The sequence below is a fragment of the Salvia hispanica genome, chromosome 3, assembly GCF_029641045.1.
Source record: "Salvia hispanica isolate PSC_SH4W2 chromosome 3, Shi_PSC_v1, whole genome shotgun sequence".
In the NCBI taxonomy this organism is placed as follows: Eukaryota; Viridiplantae; Streptophyta; class Magnoliopsida; order Lamiales; family Lamiaceae; genus Salvia; species Salvia hispanica.
This window is the reverse complement of record NC_142694.1, coordinates 39,533,741-39,553,949: the sequence shown is the minus strand read 5'-3', so window position 1 is coordinate 39,553,949 and position 20,209 is coordinate 39,533,741. Positions and strand designations below refer to the sequence as shown.

At 40.8% G+C, this 20,209-nt stretch overlaps 3 protein-coding genes across 3 annotated transcripts; 1 reads left to right on the top strand and 2 right to left on the bottom strand.

Annotated features, from left to right (window-relative positions):
- Positions 1-382: 382 nt before the first annotated feature.
- On the bottom strand, positions 383-4,118 carry LOC148930756 (NADH dehydrogenase [ubiquinone] 1 beta subcomplex subunit 3-B-like). Its single transcript, XM_089068294.1, has 2 exons — positions 3,828-4,118; positions 383-584 (listed from the first exon to the last, which is right to left on the bottom strand). The coding sequence occupies exon 1, from the start codon at positions 4,056-4,058 to the stop codon at positions 3,846-3,848; it is 213 nt and encodes a 70-aa protein (XP_088924420.1). The 5' UTR covers positions 4,059-4,118; the 3' UTR covers positions 383-584; positions 3,828-3,845.
- An 87-nt stretch (positions 4,119-4,205) lies between these two features.
- On the top strand, positions 4,206-6,554 carry LOC125214198 (succinate dehydrogenase [ubiquinone] iron-sulfur subunit 2, mitochondrial-like). Its single transcript, XM_048115114.2, has 2 exons — positions 4,206-4,924; positions 6,141-6,554. Exons 1-2 carry the CDS (start codon positions 4,272-4,274, stop codon positions 6,310-6,312), a joined length of 825 nt encoding a protein of 274 aa, XP_047971071.2. The 5' UTR covers positions 4,206-4,271; the 3' UTR covers positions 6,313-6,554.
- Positions 6,555-6,914: 360 nt separating this feature from the next.
- Positions 6,915-11,111, bottom strand: LOC125214194 (putative receptor-like protein kinase At5g39000). Its single transcript, XM_048115103.2, has 6 exons — positions 8,561-11,111; positions 8,160-8,452; positions 7,918-8,053; positions 7,651-7,793; positions 7,452-7,575; positions 6,915-7,374 (listed from the first exon to the last, which is right to left on the bottom strand). The coding sequence occupies exons 1-6, from the start codon at positions 11,103-11,105 to the stop codon at positions 7,055-7,057; spliced, it is 3,561 nt and encodes a 1,186-aa protein (XP_047971060.1). The 5' UTR covers positions 11,106-11,111; the 3' UTR covers positions 6,915-7,054.
- Between the last annotated feature and the right edge of the window lie 9,098 nt (positions 11,112-20,209).

Below are 20,209 nucleotides of genomic sequence, written 5' to 3'. Positions count from 1 at the left end.
TTGCAAGCTATTGAATCGAAAATGCCATAACAATGAGGAGCCCTCAGGCTCGAAAGTGTTCGTTTGCTCAACTTGTTTCCCAGACTCCAATTGAACTCATCCGAGAGGATGTGAAATAGAGAGAGAGAGAATTAAGAGAGTAAAACGTAAGAAATAGAGAGACGAGAGCAAAAAGAGCACAGATGAGGGGGCATAATGCATAAAGCTCTGGTTGTTGGTTGGGCGAGCTCGATGGCCCTATTCTTGATCCAATGTGGAGACAAGGTACGTTCTATATACCCTCCGTGACTTGTTTAGGAATGCATCTCTTGAATACTTGGACCAAGGAATCCTTCGAACTGCACCAAAAGAGCCAAAGACTAACTAAATGTAACAGACGACGAAACACAACTCAGTTTGTAATACGTTTATCTTTGGCAAAAAAGGAAATAACAAACACGTCAAAGAAGTAAATGATTCTTGTTCACAGGGTTACAAATTGAAGTGTTGGCAGATTGCCATTTAACAAACAAGTCTGAACACTGCATTATTGAACACTTCACAGAATCTGGACATTTCTCCTTTCTTTGACACTACCTTTTCATCTGCAAAATCCAACACAAACACACACATATCACATGTTAATCTTGGGGGTTTCCATCTGTATTGTGTGCAAAAAAAGTAACTGCAACAATTCATATGTCGAAACATAATCAAGAAAAAAGGAGACGACATACAAAAACTAGCTCCAACAACCAAAAAGTTGCTGCATAGGAGTTGGATACAGACAATTGGGGGGGAGGGGAACGTCAATTCGAATAAAATAGCACAATCACAGATTTCTTTTCATTTCCTAATTCTTTTTATGTTCTAATTCTTCTCGCTTATGCTCTCCTTTCGTTTCGGTTGGGATGGACATGGAACCAGGGAAAAAAAATGAAGGCATGGAGAAGTGATGTTTACATGACTCAAGACAGTAGAGAAAGGGTGCAAGGAAGTAACACAATGTTAATCGTTACCTATAAGCCAAACTCTGTAGTGCTAGGAAGAAAATATCAGATGTATTCCTTTAAACGAATCCTAATTCAGTATCTTTATTTGCATTTACAAGCTTTCTTGTATGTAAAACATAATCATGAAATAAATACCCAGACTTCATGTAGAACCATTATAATGCAGGAGAGGTGAAGTTCAAAAAGCTATAATTAGGAATTTTCCAATAAAACTAAAAGAATTAAGGATATCCATGATAAACAGGAAACAGGTTAGTCTTCCCAAATCCGAAAAAGAATAAGCACAAAATTAGATAACATCAAATCAAACACCTTCATGAGAAAAATGATACTAGCAGATCTATTGAACCCCCTTCTTTTCTTACCACACAATATCTTAGAAGCACGAAACATTGCAGAGCGATCAATTAAAGGATATTAAATCGAGCCCACATCGAGTCCACCGAGTAATTTTATGCACCACTCGAAAGTCAAAACAGTGAGAGTTGGAACAGTAACTAAAGAGTCATGAAAGCAATTTGGTTGAATATTTACTAGAGATGTATTACTACCTATTAATCCACCAATCCTGAGACTCAATGGCCAAACAAAGGTACTTTTGCAGAGAAAAATGAAGTCTTTTTTCTTCAATAACCATAGTGCTACTAATAATTTGGCATATCTATTGAATCTAATTTGCATTTCAATTTGGTGCCTAAGCCTTTTAACTATGGGAATGGGATGATGTTACTAAAGATGATTCATTCATAGTTAAAGGCAATTGAATCATTCATAGTTAAAGTCAATTGAATCATTCATAGTTAAAGTCAATTGAATCATCAAGATGGAGCTGAATCAAGGATATCAATTTCCAATTAAACTCATGTTAATTTCATCTCATCCTAAGAGCACTCCCAATGGGCTCGGCGTTAAACTCGGCGATTTTTCGCCGAAAATCGCCGAGTTTTCGCCGGCCAATGGGACGATTTCGGCGAATTCTCGGCGTTATTCCTCCCGAATTAACGCCAACCGGCGATCCATCGCCGAAACATCGCCGAATCATCGCCGCCCACTGTGGGCGCGATTCGGCGATAATTTTTTTTTTTTTTAAAACGGCTATATCTATAATTCCACCACTATAAATACTTCCTCTTCCTCCTCCATTCATCACACACAATTCTCTCAATTTTTCAATCTCTTATCTCAATCTTCAATCTTCAAAATTATGAGCTCTAGTAGGAAAAATTCTCGAAAAAGTAAGGGTAAGGGCAAAGAGTCGAGTTCGCAAATTCCCAACACTGATGAAGCAAATGAGCAGTGGATGAGCTCGTTGTTGTCGATGGGTTCTCCTCCCGGCCAATATCCATATGCGGGTCCGTCCCCATTGCAGACTCCTACGCCACGCAGACTTTCTCCGTACTTCCAGCATGCCCTCTCCAGCCGACGATGTGTATCGCCCCCAGATAGTCACATCGTTGTTCGACACCCCTGGATCAACCCCAGGCGACGAAGAATCTCAGGCCGCGACGTACACAACGGATCCGACACTCAGCACGGACGACTACGAGGTGGAAGAAACGCCCGCCGAGCCGCCTTCCAGGAGCGGGAAGGGGAAGGCGCCGGCGTCGACAGCTGCGACGGATACGGCTTCCGATGAGAAGCCGAAGCGGACAAGGACTACTTACACTCTCGAAGAATCCGAGCTAATAGCCAACTGCTGGGCGGACACGACGCAAGACCCGGTGCGCAGCAACTACCGGACTGAGATCATGTTCTGGGCGCAGGTTACGGAGAAGTACACGACCAACAAGACTGCCTCGATGAAGGACCATGGCAGTGAGGCGATCCGCCGGCATTGGGAGCGCCTCATGAGGGACTACGCCCATTTCAACGGTATATATTCTAACTTGATGACGAACATGACGAGTGGCCAGAACGAGCACATGGTCCGAGATGAGGCCATCCGGATGTATAGTGGCCAGTTCTTGTCGAAGGGCTTCAAGTATTGGAAAATCTATGATAGGCTGAAGGATCTCCCCAAATTCCGGACGGAGATGCACAGCGCGCTGCACGGGAAATCGGTGCGCTCGCGACTTAGCAGTGCGGAGAGTGAGGGCAGCGCGATCCCCATCGACTTGTCTGAGGATGGTCCGCACGAGCGCCCTGTGGGAGCGAAGAAGGCGAAGGGGAGGCGGAAGGGGAAGGGCACATCGTCAGATGCCCAGTCGGAATCCCCGTTCTTACAACAAGCCACGTTCTCTTCCAATGCCGCCACTCTGGCACAGTTGTACACGCTGTACTTCGCCGGCGGAACCCCAGAAGAGAAGCAGTCCCTCTGGTCGACCATCCAAAATATGAAGATCAAGATGGAACTCTCGCCGGACGCTCCTCCCTCTTAGTTTTTTAAATCCTTGTTTTTTATGGTTTTTTATTTGAAGTTTTTTTTTTCTCGTTGTATTATATTTTCCAATGATTAATACAGCGACGAATTGTTCATTTATAAATCTATTTATTAAACACATTTGTAGGGAAAATTAAATAATATTAAAAATGATGATGTAAAAATGAAATGTTGAGTTAGGGAGAAATAAGGGAGAAATAAGCGAGAAACCATTGGAGCAGTTGGCTAAAAGTTGGCTAAAAACTGGGGATAAATTTTGGTGCTGATGTGGCGCTGATGTGGCAGGAGTTAGGGAGAAATAAGGGAGTTTTTAGGGAGAGCATTTGGAGTGCTCTAAACATATATACAAAATAATTCGAATTTCAGGTTGCGAGAGCCATAAAAAAATAACCTAATTTGACATGGCTAGAAATCGAAAGCTTGTGAAAATGAGAGCGAGTTTGGAGGAGTCTGACCGATAATTGGTGGCGATTTCAGTGATGATCGGAAGAGGCGGAGTGAGAATGAGATTTTGGGGCGTAGATCTTGTTGTAAGCGGTCTCACCGACGAGGTAGATTCCGAAGGCGACGAGCCCGATGCCGAGGCCAGGGAAGGCGTGGCGCCACTGATTCGTGAGCATCGGGTGCTTCCGCCACTCATCGCGCCGCCTGAAAAACTCTCCGGTTGTTCCCAGTGGCTTCGCCATTAACGCTGCTCGCTTTCAGCTCTCTCTCTCTCTCTCCCCCTTTTTCGATTACAGAAGTCAGAAATGAATTCGTTAATATAAATATATCTAATATTTTAATTAAATATTTAAAACAGTTTTTTATTAATTAATTTTTAATACCTCAATTCATCTTCTCTATTGTTCCATTTTTACAGTTACTACTCTCTTTCTCTTTAGATTCTAGCTTCATCAATGGCGATTGGATTGATGCGACGAGCAATAGCTAGGGTTCCGGCGCTGTCACCGGCGGCGAGAGCTGTAATTTACAGGGAACACGCATCGGATGCGGCGGCGGAGGCGAAATCGAGCTCAAACCCCAAAACCTTCCAAATCTACCGATGGAATCCGGATTCGCCTCAGAAACCTGATCTCCAGAGCTACGAAATTGATCTCAAGGAGTGCGGCCCGATGATCCTCGACGCGCTGATTAAGATAAAAAACGAGGTCGATCCAACCCTAACCTTCCGCCGCTCCTGCCGCGAGGGGATCTGCGGCTCGTGCGCGATGAACATCGACGGGAGGAACGGCCTCGCCTGCCTCACGAAGATAGAATCCGGCGGGGGCGCGACGATGATCACGCCGCTGCCGCACATGTTCGTGATCAAGGATCTGGTGGTCGACATGACGAATTTCTACAACCAGTATAAGTCGATTGAGCCGTGGTTGAAGCGGAAGAGTCCGCCGGAGAATCCGGGGAAGGAGAATCTGCAGAGCAAGGAGGATCGGAAGAAGCTGGATGGGATGTATGAGTGCATTCTGTGTGCTTGCTGTAGCACATCGTGCCCTAGCTACTGGTGGAATCCGGAGTCTTACTTGGGCCCCGCAGCGCTTCTCCATGCCAACAGGTATCTAATTTCGTGTTGCTGTTGTCAGATTTTGAGATGTGTGATTATGTATGTGAAATTGGGGAGAAGTAATTGTTCCTTTGATGATTCTTATCATGAATATTGTTGGTCTGATATGTTGATTGAGGGAAAGTGTAACTCTGTTAAGGTCTTGACTCTTGATGTTGTGAGTTAGGAAAATTGTGTTCATCTTCAATGCAACACTATTGTCGTGTTATTCGTTTAATGTTACAGAATCAATGGTAGCTAGTTCAAGTTCGGATAAAATTTGTTGTTACATTATCAATATTATTGCCTGTTGTCCTACCTAAGAAGCTACATGTAGTTAGTTACTCTAAGGAGTTGTTTACTTTCCGAGAATTAGGACAGATGAAAATAGTATAGGCTCATCTTCAACAGAACACTACAGTCATGTTATTCGTTTGATGCCACGGAATCATTGGAAGCTAGTTCAGGTTTGGAAAGCATTCACGAATGGGTTGTTACATTATCAACATTATTGCCTGCTGTCCTACCTAAGATGCTACATGCAGTTAGTTACTCTAAGGAGTCGCTTACTTTTGAGGATTAGGATAGATGAAAATAGTACAAGCTAATCCATAAACTAAGATGGATTGGGACTTTGGGTATCCTAAGGCTCTGAATAATCATTTAAGCTAATTTTGCTTGATTCATGTTACGTTGAAATGGTAGGATTGCATCAATCGTAGCATGAAAAGTAAACGCCTTCTACCTTATTACCTCTCATAAACTATTGAACTTTTTAATAATGGTAAATGACATTATTGCAAATGTTTCCTGTCGCACTAAATCATCTTAGCATACATGCAAATTCGTGAGTAGTGTGTTCTTTCTAAACAATCTATGGCTGTAGTTTTAGGCAGTTTGCTTGGGTTAATGTTCCGTTGAAATATTAGGATGGTGTCAATATATATACGCAATTATGAAGTCTATCAATCATCAGAAGTAAATGTCTTCTAAACCTTCTTATCTCTCTCATAACTTTGAAACATGGTAAACAATATTCTTGCAAATGTTTCCTTTCGTAATATAGTTCCCACAAGTTTGTTTGTGTAGCTAAATCAACTTAGCATACATCCAAATTCACGAGTAGTGTGTTCTCCTAAACAATAGTATATGGCTGTAAAGAATTTGACTAGTAGTAATTGAGCCAATTCTGTGATGATTTATATTGTTGGTGATGATGGTTGTGCAGATGGATAATGGACAGTCGAGATGAATATACAAAGGAGCGGCTGGATGCCATTAACGATGAGTTCAAGCTGTATCGGTGCCATACAATCTTAAATTGTGCTAAAGCTTGCCCCAAGGGACTCAATCCTGGTATGCAAATCCAGAACATCAAGAGACTCGAGCGCACAAACTAGCTCTTCGGATTCTTGGATGCTTGATTGATTCATCAAGTTGAATAATCAATCTATTTTTTTGTAATTTTCAACTACTCTACCCTTCTGAATTAGTATACCGTTTCCAAAATAATGTGCTTTGGGAAATTGGGCTTATAGTTGTGAATTGTTGGTTTAATCGCAGCTCGAGTGGCCCGGCCCGGCCTACAACTGCGGAGGGCTGTAGATGGTTTATTTGTGAGCAAAGTTTTATTTGGTTTTAATCTCCTTTTTCAATATTTATGTAGTACACTTTTCAAGTAGCAATCATAAAAAGATATATAGATATATGTGTTGTGATTATTTCTCCTAAACTTGGGTTATTTTTGAACATTGCCTCGAGTTGTAACACCTTTGTCTCTACTTTATTCTCTTTCTCTTATTTTACTCCCTCTACTTCACACCTAAAATAAAGTTATATAAATTCCCGTGCCGCCCAAGGAAGGGGTCATCTTCCTTGGGACAGAGGGAGTAATTTCTAAGAAATTGATGGCTGTGATGAAATTGGATATACTTAATTGATTGCTATTTGATTTGTGCTTTCTATACATTTGTTATGTGCTACTATATTTATCCTTGTAGGCTTCTATCACTAATCAATCTGTGACATTTTAACAAATTTTAAGTAATTCACATTGCAAAGCTTATACATAGGTATGACTCACTCTAATAATTGCCACAATAACAAATTTCAACAGAGCACATACATAGGTATACTCTTCTTCTAGTCTCTCATTTTGGCAGAATCAATTCCTTCCAGTGTGTGCACTATCTCCTGCATAGAGGGTCTACTCTTGGGGTCAGGTTTAAGGCAATTAAAGGCAACCTTACATAGTTGCATTGCTGAGTTAGTCGGATATGCTCCCTCTAAACGGATATCCATCACTTTCTTTAACTTCTTCCTATAGGATAAATATGGCCTCATCCAATCAACAAGATGATGTTGTCTATGAGGGCGTTGTTTGTCGATTGAGCGCAGCCCTGTCAGCATCTCTAATAACACCACACCAAAGCCATATACATCACTCTTCACATACAAGTGCCCTGCAAAAGTAAGCAACTCATTATAATGTGATGATTACGACCTCTGTTGGGATATATGCGAGTTGGCCATATTTTACCTGTGGCGATATATTCGGGAGCAGCGTAACCATATGTTCCCATAATCCGTGTCGTAACATGGGAATTATCAGCTGATGGACCCAACTTTGCTAACCCAAAGTCAGATAGCTTCGCTTCGTATGACTGCGGACAAATCACTTGAGCTTAATCAAAGTGGAAACGAATTGGTCTAAACTTGAAAGGCAGAAGTCAACTTACTCCATCAAGCAATATGTTGGATGGCTTCAAGTCCCTACAGATAACTTGTTTTTCAGACATGTGCAAGAACGCCAAGCCATGAGCTGTTCCAATCAATATCTTAAGCCTAATGTCCCATGGAAGTGGAGGAACATTCATGCTCCCTAACCAAGGAGAACTCTATAAGTAAACTATATAGCACTAGGTTCTAGGAGAGAATGTGTACCTCTAATGTGAAGCAACATGAGAAGATATGATGATAGCAAATGAAATGAATTAAAGCCTTACTTGTAAATAGATGGCTTTCCAAGCTGCCTTTGGCCATGAATTCATACACAAGTAGTAGCTCCATTCCCTCATGGCAGTAGCCCAAGAGCTTCACCAGATTGGGATGAGAAAGTTTTCCAAGGATACTCACCTCGGACTGCAAAAGGTACACATCATCCATTCCCAGTCTCATACAAATATGATCAAGCTAAGCTATGCTAAGCAGAGTATAGGTGAAAACAATTCTATTGTTTGTACTGTACCTGCCACTCATAAAACCCTTGCATACTTTCAGAACCCAACTTCTTGACAGCAATTATGGTTGTTTCAGCGTTGTCTCTGTCAACCAGCCACCCCTTGTAAACCGTGCCAAAACCTCCATCTCCCAGGACCAAATCATTTCTGAAATTGTGAGTCGCGACCTTGAGTTCTGTTAAGCTGAAAACCCTCATATTGGGCTCGGCCAGCATCTTCCACTCCGGACTGGGACTAAAAATAATCTCATCATTTCTCTCAGAATTGCCACCCGATATGCCTTTTGTATTTGCTATTGGAGCTGCAAATATATAGCGAGAAAAATGAACGGCCAGAAATCCTGTTATATCAACGAACAAGTCCATATGGGAACCAAAAAACCATCCATCAAGCTACTACCAAAACATACCTGATACTGAGGTTCCAACCATATGCATTTTGTTTGTGGGCTTCCTGGTCTTCCAAAAACCATTCAACTGCCGAAGTTTTTGTGATATCTGAAGTTTTTGTGATATCAGATGCATCATGGATTTCCTTCCACTTTGTCTTCTAGAACTGACTACTGATCTGTTAATTTGCTGACTTGAAAGAAAAGTAACAGTTTTCACTTTCGCCGTTGATTTCGGTTTAGTCGATAAGATAGTTCTATCATTATCATTACTTGGCATGGCAACAGTAATAATTCTTACCTCAGGAGCCAAGGATGTCGCATTCTCCATCTGAGGCAAGGCATCAACAATATCGGGTTTCTCATTTGGTACCATAAGATTCATGTTCTTCTTCTGATATTTATCAGTAGATGAATACGAATTCTCGCCTCTAGTCCCCTCATTTGGACCCATAGATTCTGCCTTGTCCTGCTGCTGAAGTGCAAGCTCAAGTTTCATGACAACGTGACCTATTGCTGGACGATTTTTTGGTACATCATGCAGGCATCTTTTTGAAACCTTCACAAACGTCTTCAGGCTATCTGGTGATACTTCACTTACTAGACTTGAATGTACAATGTGGTCAACCTGTCCCTTACTAATTTTATCTATAGCCCATTTAGTCAGACAAAACTTATCTTCTTCATCACATCGCTCCAGCGCTCTTCTCCCACACAGCACTTCCAACAACACCACACCAAAAGAATACGTGTCACTATTTTTTGTTGGTTTATGCGTTTCACAGTAATTCGGGTCCAAATATCCTCGTGTGCCTCTAACTAGTGTGCTATTTTGGATCTGAGATCCACTGCCAAATCCGGTCTTAGCTAAGCCAAAATCTGAGATTTTAGCCACAAAGTTCTCATCAAGCAAAATGTTTGAAGATTTCACATCTCGATGTATGATCCCAAGGCCTGTGTGAAGATAATCTAGTGCTCGGCCAGCTCCAATGCAGATCTTAAGTCGTTGCTTCCAAGAGAGACGATAAAAATCTTTGTTTTCTCTGGCTAGTTTGTAGAGATGGTCAGCCAATGTCCCATTGGGCATATACTCATAAACAAGAATCATTTCCTTTTGCTCACAGCAGTATCCAATGAGAGAAACCAGATTCACATGTCGCAGCTCAGAAAGAATTTCGACCTCTGACCAAAATTGTTGCTCCCCTTGACTGGAGCGTTGTTTCAACCGCTTTATGGCTACAATCTCTCTCCCATTATCCATGAACCCTCTGAGAACATCCCCAAATCCACCCCTTCCAACAATATTTCTGCTGTGGAAGTTGTCTGTTGCTGATTTCATCTCAGCTAGTGAAAAGTGACGACAAGGTCGCTTTACCCTGGCAGATGGCTCGTTTTCATCCTTAGAAGAATCAGTTGCCCACATTTTGTGGACAACGATGTTCACCATTAAAGTAAACACCACAGTTGCAATAGCATTTCTGTGACCAAGAAGAGATTGTAATAGAGTTGGGGCAGAGTATGACAGCGAATCTCCTGGTGGAAGCAGAGGATTGGGAGAGGCAAGACTGAGGTCATGGTTGCTTAACTTGAACACTTCAAATCCTTCAATCGGGCCTCGTCTAGCCACCAATTCACTACGAGAATGCAGAGAGATAGAGATTCTTTGCTTAGACTCACTCTTCTTCCCTTGCACCATCACTATGTAGTTATACCAAAGAACACTCCGATTCCCCGACTGTTCGACCATGTCAACACTAGTCAAGGCAACCTTGCCATCAATCATAAGAACAAAATCCATCCCAATCCCTACATCAAACAAGTGAACCCTCACCAAATACCTAAATCCTACATCAACAAACACTCTCCAGGTGAGATCACTACCCTTGTTTCCATTTCCTTTAAGAATCGATGCCCATACCCCGAACATATCATGCCCAAACGAGATATCACCCCACTTTATATTGTGATGATAAACCCTCTCAAGCGCAGTAGCATTGTTCACATAGATTACAGACTTTTCCCCAATCACATCAACTCCACTATCCCCACCGTGACAGTATGAAACGGTGGAAGGCACCGGTATAACCTCAATTCGATTAACGAAAGCATAATTACTATACCTAGATTGGCTAGTCTCGGGAGAGAACACTAAATCGAAGGTTTGATTTCCATTTTCATCCACAATTACGCAAAATTCCTTAGCAATAACATTAACAGAAAGCGCACGAGCAGTTATTGAGGCACTGAAATTAGCAAGCAGCGTGAAAGGACCGAATTCAACGGTGAAGAAATCGCCGGAGCTTTCGAATCCGCGGTAGGCGGCGGGAAGGAAGTGCAATCGGATGAATTTCTGACCTGGAGCGAGGTGAAAGGAGTAGGAAAATCGAGAGCGGGAGATCCGCGCAGTGGCGTAGGGAATCGGATCCGCGGCGGTCGTCGCAGCTGTCGACGCCGTTGATGAGCCTTCCGGTGCATCGTCTTCGCCGCAGTTGATGGAGATGTGATCGGCGGCGCCTGCAGAAGCGAAGAGGAAGCTGAGAAGAAGTACAAAACAGTGCATTTGCATGAATGTAATTCTCAATCGAAATCGGAAATTACCATGGGAAGAAGAAGAATTGAAATTGAAATTGAAACAGAGGTCAACACAAGTAAGCGGATTGTCTTCACAAAAGTGTGCATGATTGATCTGAATATGTGGTTGATGGAGGCGATGGAGGATTTTCCCATATTCTTTTTTCTTTTATTTTGAAGATCAATAATGATTGTACAGTTATCACTTTGATCATTGTTTATGTAAACGGGGTTTATGTTTTTATATTTTAATTGCCTAGAAAAAATATTGCGTACCCTCCCCCCAATGCATGCAGTTTGATCAGCCAGTGGCAGCTTGACACGTGGTTATCAATTTTTTTAGAATTTTTAAAAATAAAATATGATGATTTGTGTTTTTTTCTAAACGTTAAATTTTGCCCTTTCTAAATTTTAGTTGAAATTATACACCCTCTTTTATCCCATTACAAATAAAATGTTTTCTTTTTTAGTTTATCTCATTAAAAATAAAATGTTTCAAACATCTTTATCTCTACTTTTTCATCTCTTTTACTTTACTCTCTCTATATTAACTCACAAAACACTACATAAAAATATGTGTCAATTCCCAAATGTTGCATATTTAATGAGACGGAGAGAGTATAATTTTAGTTTTTTATAATGAAAATTGATAATTTTCACAATGGCATACTTGATCGCAGGCCCCGCAGCGTTTCTCCATGCCAAGAGGTATCTAATTTCGTGTTGCTGTTGTCAGATTTTGAGATGTGTGATTATGTATGTGAAATTGGGGAGAAGTAAGTGTTCCTTTGATGATTCTTATCATGAATATAGTTGGTCTGATTTGCCATGATACATTGGTAGTTGTTGATTGAAGGAAAGTGTAAGGTCTTGATGTTGTGAGCTAGGAATATTGTGTTCATCTTCAATGCAACACTATTGTCGTGTTATACGTTTAATGCCACGGAATCGTTGGAAGCTAGTTCAAGTTCAGAAAGCATTCGCGAATGAGATGTTACGTTATCAATGTTGTTGCCCGTTGTCCTACCTAAGAAGCTACATGTAGTTAGTTACTCTAGGGACTAAGGAGTCGTCTACTTTCGAGGATTAGGATAGATGAAGATGGTATAGGCTCATCTTCAACATAACACTATAGGGTTTAGAGTTTAGGGTTCAGAAAGCATTTGTGAATGAGTTGTTACGCTATCAGTATTATTGCCCGTTGCCCTACCTTAGAAGCTACATGTAGTTAGTTACTCTAAGGAGTCGTTTACTTTGGAAGATTTGGATAGATGAAAATAGTGTAGGCTAATCCATATTTTACTGCGATGGATTAGGACTTTGGGATATCATAAGGCTCTGAATTACTATCAAAATGGTAAAGGAAGGTCTTGCAGACTAACACATAGTACACCAGGCGTCACCAGCCATATCAAAGCTTCCCTGCAACCTGAGGCGAACGCGTGGTCTGCTTTGCTCAGTGGCTGCAGACCTTTGGGGACGAGGAGTTGGGGTCGAGGGCGTGTGAGGTGCGGAGGAGAAGCCTGGGGCGTATGTTCTGCTGTCGAATAGCTGTGCTTCGGGAGGGCAATGGGTCAATGCGATGGAGACGAGAGACGTGATGAGCCAGAAGGGGATCAAGAAGAGTGGGTGGGGGTTGATGAAAAAACAGAGTGCATCTGTTTTATTCACAGGATGAAAGTCATGATAAATGGAGAGAAATGCAATGGATTTACCGTTGTTGAATAATAAAAGAGAATTGAGCTAATATTATATGTGAATTTGCACAGAGTTTTGAGTGAGATTAGATTGAATTTTTAACATCTTTTTGTTGCTAAAAAAAAATATTGGCACCTAATATCACGTATCTTTCAAAAAATTGAGATTTTTCCAAGATTTTTGAAATTGACAATTAATATCATGAACTTTACCCAGAATGTGTTATTTCCCACCAATGAAAAAATTTCGGCTATATTAATATGTTAAAGAACAAATTTGGAGAGTGTGCTTGAAACTATTCTCAAAGATTGAAAATCTTGAAACTCTCGAAGTTGTTGTCGGTAAATTACGAAAAAAATGATATTATTTGCCGGAATTTTTTCAATGATGTAAAATAACAAACTCGGGATAAAGTTCGTGATATTATTTGTCAATTTCAAAGTTCATGTGAAAAACACAACTTTTTGAAAGTTGCATGATATTAGGTGTCAATATCCCTAAAAAAATGGGATTTTGGAGCAAGGTTTGCTGCTGATAGTTTTGTATCTGAAATTTCTAATAGCTGAGAGTTATATTATATACTCACTCCATCTCTGAAAGTTTGTCCCATTTTTCTGTTTTCATCCGTCCCACAAAATTTGTCTCTTTTCATTTTTTGTCATTTTTGGTAGTGGACCTTATATTCCACTAACTCATTCATATTCACATTTTATTATAAAACTAATATATAAATGTTAGACCCATGTTCCACTAACTTTTTCAACTAACTTATCATTACATTTTCTAAAACCCGTGTCGGGTCAAAGTGGGACAATATTTGAGGGACGGAGGGAGTATTTGATTTTATAAAAGTAGTTATTCTTGGATAAGTCATGCCAATGCGTTTTGAAATGGTGCACTTTATTGGACCGGACCCTAGGCGCGGCTGATGGAATGGCGGTGGTGAGTGAGGCGGGCCATGGAGGGTGCATGCCGATGGCCACATGGCAGGCAGACTGTTGTTGATTTTGATTTTCTACGTTTCCCCCCCTTTGTCTATATAAATAGTACTACTACAAGTCTAGCCTAATTTGTGGTTTGATTGTTGTGAGTGTTTGTCGTCTGGCCTGAAAAGCCGATCGAGTTATACTTCATATTCGATCGAGTATTCTAGAGTGGGATTAGGTAGCTTGGAATTAGTTCTTGGAGTGTAGATTCTTGTAATCTTGTTTTTACATTGAATAAAAGTTCTTCCCTTCTCCCATGGACATAGGATGTTAATGCCAAACCTAGTAAGCCTCGTGTTATTGAGTCATCTTGATTTGCTTTATAATTGTTCCGATCATAACAACATTATTATTTGTAAATCTCGTGTTCTTTAGTCATCTTGCATTATTATTTGTTTAGTAAACAACTGATGTAACACGTAAATAGTATAGGTCTTTCTCATTTATGGATAGACAGTTGCAAGTGCCTTCCACTTCTAAACCAAATGATAAAGTTATAATTTTAATTTCGACATGCATTTATAGATATCAGATTATGATAAATCAGAGCATAAATAAACTGCAAGAACTGGTCACAGGCTCGATTTTGCCCGAGTAACACAGTGCATAAAATGATAATAGCAAGGACCTAATTTTTGCCCGAGTAACACAGTACCCTCCAAGAAATCTCAATAATTTTTATAAACTAATCGTGAAATTAAAGTTAAATGAGTCAATAATAGCGGGGTCACCATATTCAAGAGCGGGGTCAAACAAATCAATATCTCTTGGATGGATGTCCCAGGTTTCAGGTCAACGTCGATGATCTCCGGATGTGGAGGTGGCGGTGGCCGCAGTGCCTGGGCTTGTGTTCCCCGTTTTCTCCGCGGAGGCATGTCATGATGGGTACAGGTTGTGCTTCCGAAAATGAAGTGGCGGGAACATGAATGTTGCCTTGGTGTGAATAAATAAGAATGTGTTTAGGAAGACGAGTGGACAATTGTTTTTCCTATTCTACGTGACATCAAATCATTTCAACCTTTTTCCAAATCCAGAATCAGGCAAAAAGGCCCGAGCTGTGGACAGAGAAATATTGTGTGTGAAAACGAATTTGCCCTTCACCCCTCTCGGGTAGTGCCAAAAAGTGCAAAAAATCTTCAAACGTGCGTAACTACGAGTATGTGTACCTCTAATAATATTTATTTTGTTTAGGCACCGCAAAAGTGAAAGCGTACAAGTCTAGGGCCTAATAGACAGTTCACTCTAACTTATAAATCACCAAGAATATAAAACCTCAATGCGAAATATAAACTCCGCATATGTATTGTATTATGTTAGAAATCAGAGATCGATTGTGTGTGTGTATGTTATCGGAGGAGAGAAGGGGTTTGAGATTAGGAGAAGAATTTCTTATTCAATCACAAAATGAGAGAGTAATGAGCTACAACTATTAGTCTAACAACTTACCAAAACTTTAACAAACTATTTATACACATTCAAAACTAACGGTCATATTCTATCTATGGCTGAGATTAAATCTCCTTGAATCGGAGATTGATCCGACGGTCCCTGAAGCTCATCACAAGAAATGATCCTTGATTCTTCTCTTCTTCATGTACGCAGCTGATCCATCAACATCCTCACAAACTCCACCTTGATGGTTCAACTGCCAAACGAGTCAATCCTATGAAGCTTCACCAACTTCATACACAACTCAAGTTTAGCCTTTGGTATAGGCTTTGTCAACATATCTGTTGGATTTTCAGCAGTGTCAACCTTGAAGATCGTTACCTCTTCTAATTTTGCCGTCTCTCGGATGAAGTATAAACGCACATCTATGTGCTTACTTCATTCGTGCTATACCTGATTCTTGGCCAGACATAAAGCACTATTATTGTCACAACCAATGCTCACAGATTCTTAAACTATTCCAAAGTCATTCAATATTCCTTTGAGCCAAGAACTTCCCTTCACTGCTGATGTTAGTGACATGAACTCAACCTCAGTAGTGGATAGAGCAACCATTCCTTGAAGACTATTCTTCCAACTGATCACTAAACCATTAAGAGTAAACAAATAACCTAAAAAAATAACCTGACTGTGACCTTCTGGTATCTAGGTTTCCAGCAAAATCAGAATCACTCCAACCCCCTAATGCATCACCTTCATGTTCACCACTTCCATCAAACAGAATCCCAACATTTGTGGCTCCCCGCAGATATCTCACATGCCACTTTAATGCACACCAATGTTCCTTTCATAACTAGTCATATACCTGCTAGTTACTGATATAGCCTGTGCAATATCAGGCCGAGTACTAATCATAGCATACATTATACTACCAATAATGTTTGCATAAGGTATGTTCTGCATCTCCCTTTTCTCAACTTCATTCTTTGGCCCTTGATCTGCAGTCAATTTGTAGTGCTGGCCCATAGGAACAGAAACCTCTTTTATATTTTCCATCTTGAATTTCTTGAGCAATTTGGCTATATAATCAGCTTGTTCCAGCCATACTTTCTCTTTCTCTTCTTCTCATTATGGACATGGCAAGAACTCTTCAGGCGGGTCCCAAATCTTTCATTTCAAAAGCAACTCTGAGGTCTACTTTCACCTTTTGAACTTCTTTCAAATTAGCTCATGCTAACAACATATCAACTACATATAGAAGTAGATAAGCCACAGTAGCTCCACCTACACTCTTTATGTAAACACATTCATCATAGCAAGACCTTAGAAATCCACTTCTGATCATGTAAGTATTGAACTTCATATGCCACTGATAGCTAGCCTGCTTAAAACTATAGATACTCTTCTTTATCAAGCAAATTGTACCGTCATCTCCAGGTTTTATGAAGCCCTTTGGTTGAGCCATATATATGGTTTCCTTTAGGTCACCATGCAAGAATGTTGTTTTAACATCCAGCTGCTCCAGTTCCCAATCTTTTCAAGCCACAATTCCTAACAAAATTCGAATGGAAGTGTGCTTCACTACAGGAGAGAATACTTCCTCATAGTCAATGCCATGCTCCTGCGTGAAACCTCTAGCCACTAACCTTGCTTTGTATCTGACTTTATCTCCATCAGCAGCCTCTTCTTCTTGAAGATCCATTTACAACTCACAACCCTTCTGCGATCTGGTCTCTCCACCAGCACCCAATTGCCATTCTTTAACAGTGAGTCTATCTCATCTATCATAGCTTGCATCCATTTTTCTCAATCCTTGCTCCTGACTGCTTCCTCATAGCTACTTGGTTCTGAGTATTCAACTTTCTCTGCTACCATTAGACAGTAGAACAAGTACTCAGCATCAGAGTATCTAGAAGAAGGTTTTGCATTTCTCCTAACCATGTCCCTGGCCAATTTCCAGCTACCTTGAGCTGTTGGGCTTGATTGTTGTGGTGGATGTGGTGACTGTGAAACATCAATCCTCAGTTTCTTGTTCTGGTTGAGATCCTTCATGCTCCACCTCAATCTCAGGAATGTTCATTTTCTCAGTTTCTTTATCTATTTCAGTGTCGGCCTTCTTCTTCAAAGGCATCTCATGTTCCCAGAAAATGACATCTCTGCTGATAACAATCTTTCCATTTGCAGGTTCAATGCACCAGTCTGTAGCCCTTCACTCCTGGCTGATATCCCACCATGATGCACTTAACTGCCCTTGCTTCTAACTTCCCTTTCTTGATGTGTGCAAAAGCCTTGCAGCCAAAAAGTTCTCAAGTTCTCATAGCTGCCATTCCTGCCAAACCATATATTGTCTGGTATGTTCCCATTCAAACTGGATGATGGGAACTTGTTCATCAATGCCACAACAATGGATGATGCTTTTTCCCATAACCTCTTCTCCAAACCAGCAGTCAGTAGCATACACCTTGTCCTTTCCAAGATGGTGCGGTTTGCTCTCACTGCCACACCATTTTGCTGTGGATTCAAGGGAATAATTTGATGCCTTTTGATGCCTCTAGACTTGCAAAACTCATCAAATTCTCTGGATAGATACTCCAGGCCATTGTCTGTTCTTAAGCACCCCAAACTTGTGTCTTTCTCTGCTTCCACTTCAATGCACCACTCTCTGAACTTAGTGAAGGCCTATGACTTCTCCTTCAGTATATAAATCCATATCTTCCTTGAGAATCATCATGATGCTTATGTAGTATCTCCCACCTCCAATGGATTTTACTTGAGCAGACCCTCATAGGTCACTATGTGCATAGTCAAGTGGCTTTGTTGATGTGTGTATGGCCTTCGGGTAACTCAATTTCTTTGCCTTCCCCAAAACACATTCTTCACATTTCACTGAATCATCATCAGCACCATCACATAGCACAAGTCCTCTTTTAATCAGCTCCTTCCCTGTTCCAATGGCTGGATGACCAAGTCTAGAATGTCATACCCTCAAAATTTCTGTAACAAGGGCATAATCCACCTCTGAATTACTCCCTCCGTCCATTAATAGGTGTCCCATTTCTAATGGGCACGGGTTTTAAGAAACTAATTTGAGTATTATAATAATTGTTGTGTGATAGCTGAATTTGGAACCAACTTATTTAATTTATATATTCAGCTTTTATATCACAATTTTCTTATTGTAGTATCTTATGTTTTTTTGTATTGCATCGAATCAAAGAAACAATTCAACTAAATTGAAGTCATAATCTGGAACAAAAAACAAGAACAAAACCAATTTCTAATCAAATTCATAACAGAAATATGCGAAATCCACACTCCAATTCAAATCCACTGGGAATCGATTTCAAAAGACAAGATTGAATCAAAATGAACCGAATTTAAATAAAAAAGTAAAACCCGCATAGAGGCCATAAGAACAGATTTTTCAAGAGCAATTTTTGCAAAATTAACTGCCACTAAAAACTACACTCAATACAACAATTAATTTCACAACGGAAGATTAATGAATCAAAGGGCCAGAAGAAGAGGATGAGAGAGTGTGAGGCGGCGGCGGACGATTAGGGTTTGATAGGAGGTGGTGGAGGCGGCGGACAATAAAGAGGCGGTGGAGACGACAGGCGAGAAGGAGGCGGTGGAGACGACGGGCGAGAAAGAGGCGGTGGAGACAACGAGCGAGAAGGAGGCGGTGGTGGCGATGAAGCGAGAAGGAGCGGTGGAGGAGATGGTGGCGACGGAGCGAGAAGGAGGCGGTGGGCGAGAAGGAGCAATGGAGGCGACAGACGATTAGGGTTCCCGAGAGAGAGATAGTGTGAGAATGGGAGGGAGAGAGAGACTGAATTATGCAAATGATGCGAAGCGGAGGGTATTGGGTAGAAAATTAGGGAATTAATTTGGGGGTTTTGTAATGGCATTTTTGAAATTTATGTGGATAAGTAGGGGTGGTTATTGTTTCTAAATATAGTAAGGAGAACCGGGACTCCTATTCCCGGACGTTCCAAAATGGAAAAACGGGACTCCTATTGTTGGACGGATGGAGTATCTTTTAACACAGAGTGACAGTCATGTAGTATAAACTACCCTTTCTTTAAGCTTTCATCAACAATTTTCCTGACAGTCATCACCCCAGCCTTAGACACAAACTTACACCCATTTCCTTCAAGAGAGCCCAATGAGATCAAATTTCTTTTAACTTCTGGGATATACCTCACAGATTTGAGTAAGATGCTACATCCATTCTCAACTTTCAATCTGATGGAGCCAACACCTTTCACTGAACATATTTGATTGTTTCCTAGCATAACAGATCCAGAAATTTCTTTTAGATCTTCAAACCAAGACAAGTTGTAACTCATATGGAAACTACAGCCAGAGTCCATGATCCAAGACCCATTCTCCTTCTTATCCATAACATTCAACCTCCTCAGCTAAATTCACTGCCTTGCCACCATTTTCTTGATGTTTCCTTTTCCAGGCATAACAATCTTTCTTCAAATGACATGGTTTCTTGCACCAGTGGCAAGAGCGAGTTTCCTTTTGATCATTAGGAACGTTCTTGGAAGGCTCATTGAACTTCTTGAATGGCTTATTCCCCTTGAATTTCTTCACATTCAAGCTCTCAGACATTGAGCTACCTGACTTTGCCTCCATATTCTGCAGCTCTTTAGATCTCAAAGCAGCCTGCACCTCGAGGAATGTCACGGTCTTCTCTCGGCCATACAAGATCGCATCGCGAAGTTGGTCATAACTCGATGGGAGGGCATTCAAAGGGCATTCAATAACAGAATTTCCTTATCCTCATCGCCAATCGACACATCAATATTCTCTAGATCATCGACGGTCTTATTAAAATCCTCCAACTGTTCTAATACCCCATTTCTGATACGCTCGGATTTTGCACATTTTAAGGTCATTATTTGGTCTGTTTTGAGTGTCAAACTTGCATTACATGTCCATTATTTGAATATTTTATCCATTTTGGTATTTTGATGTGTTTTGTGATAAATGTGCAAAATAACGCTGAAAAAGA

What these genes read in the sequence shown, in the direction of transcription:
- LOC125214198 (XM_048115114.2), top strand. Translation starts at nt 4,272, where the DNA reads ATGGCGATTGGATTGATGCGACGAGCAATAGCTAGGGTTCCGGCGCTG. An exon ending in GCGCTTCTCCATGCCAACAG is followed by an intron (nt 4,925 to 6,140) that starts GTATCTAATTTC and finishes ATGGTTGTGCAG; the next exon opens with ATGGATAATGGACAGTCGAG.
- LOC125214194 (XM_048115103.2), bottom strand. Translation starts at nt 11,105, where the DNA reads ATGCAAATGCACTGTTTTGTACTTCTTCTCAGCTTCCTCTTCGCTTCT. An exon ending in GGTTGGAACCTCAGTATCAG is followed by an intron (nt 8,453 to 8,560) that starts GTATGTTTTGGT and finishes ATATATTTGCAG; the next exon opens with CTCCAATAGCAAATACAAAA. An exon ending in AAGGGTTTTATGAGTGGCAG is followed by an intron (nt 8,054 to 8,159) that starts GTACAGTACAAA and finishes TACCTTTTGCAG; the next exon opens with TCCGAGGTGAGTATCCTTGG.
- LOC148930756 (XM_089068294.1), bottom strand. Translation starts at nt 4,058, where the DNA reads ATGGCGAAGCCACTGGGAACAACCGGAGAGTTTTTCAGGCGGCGCGAT.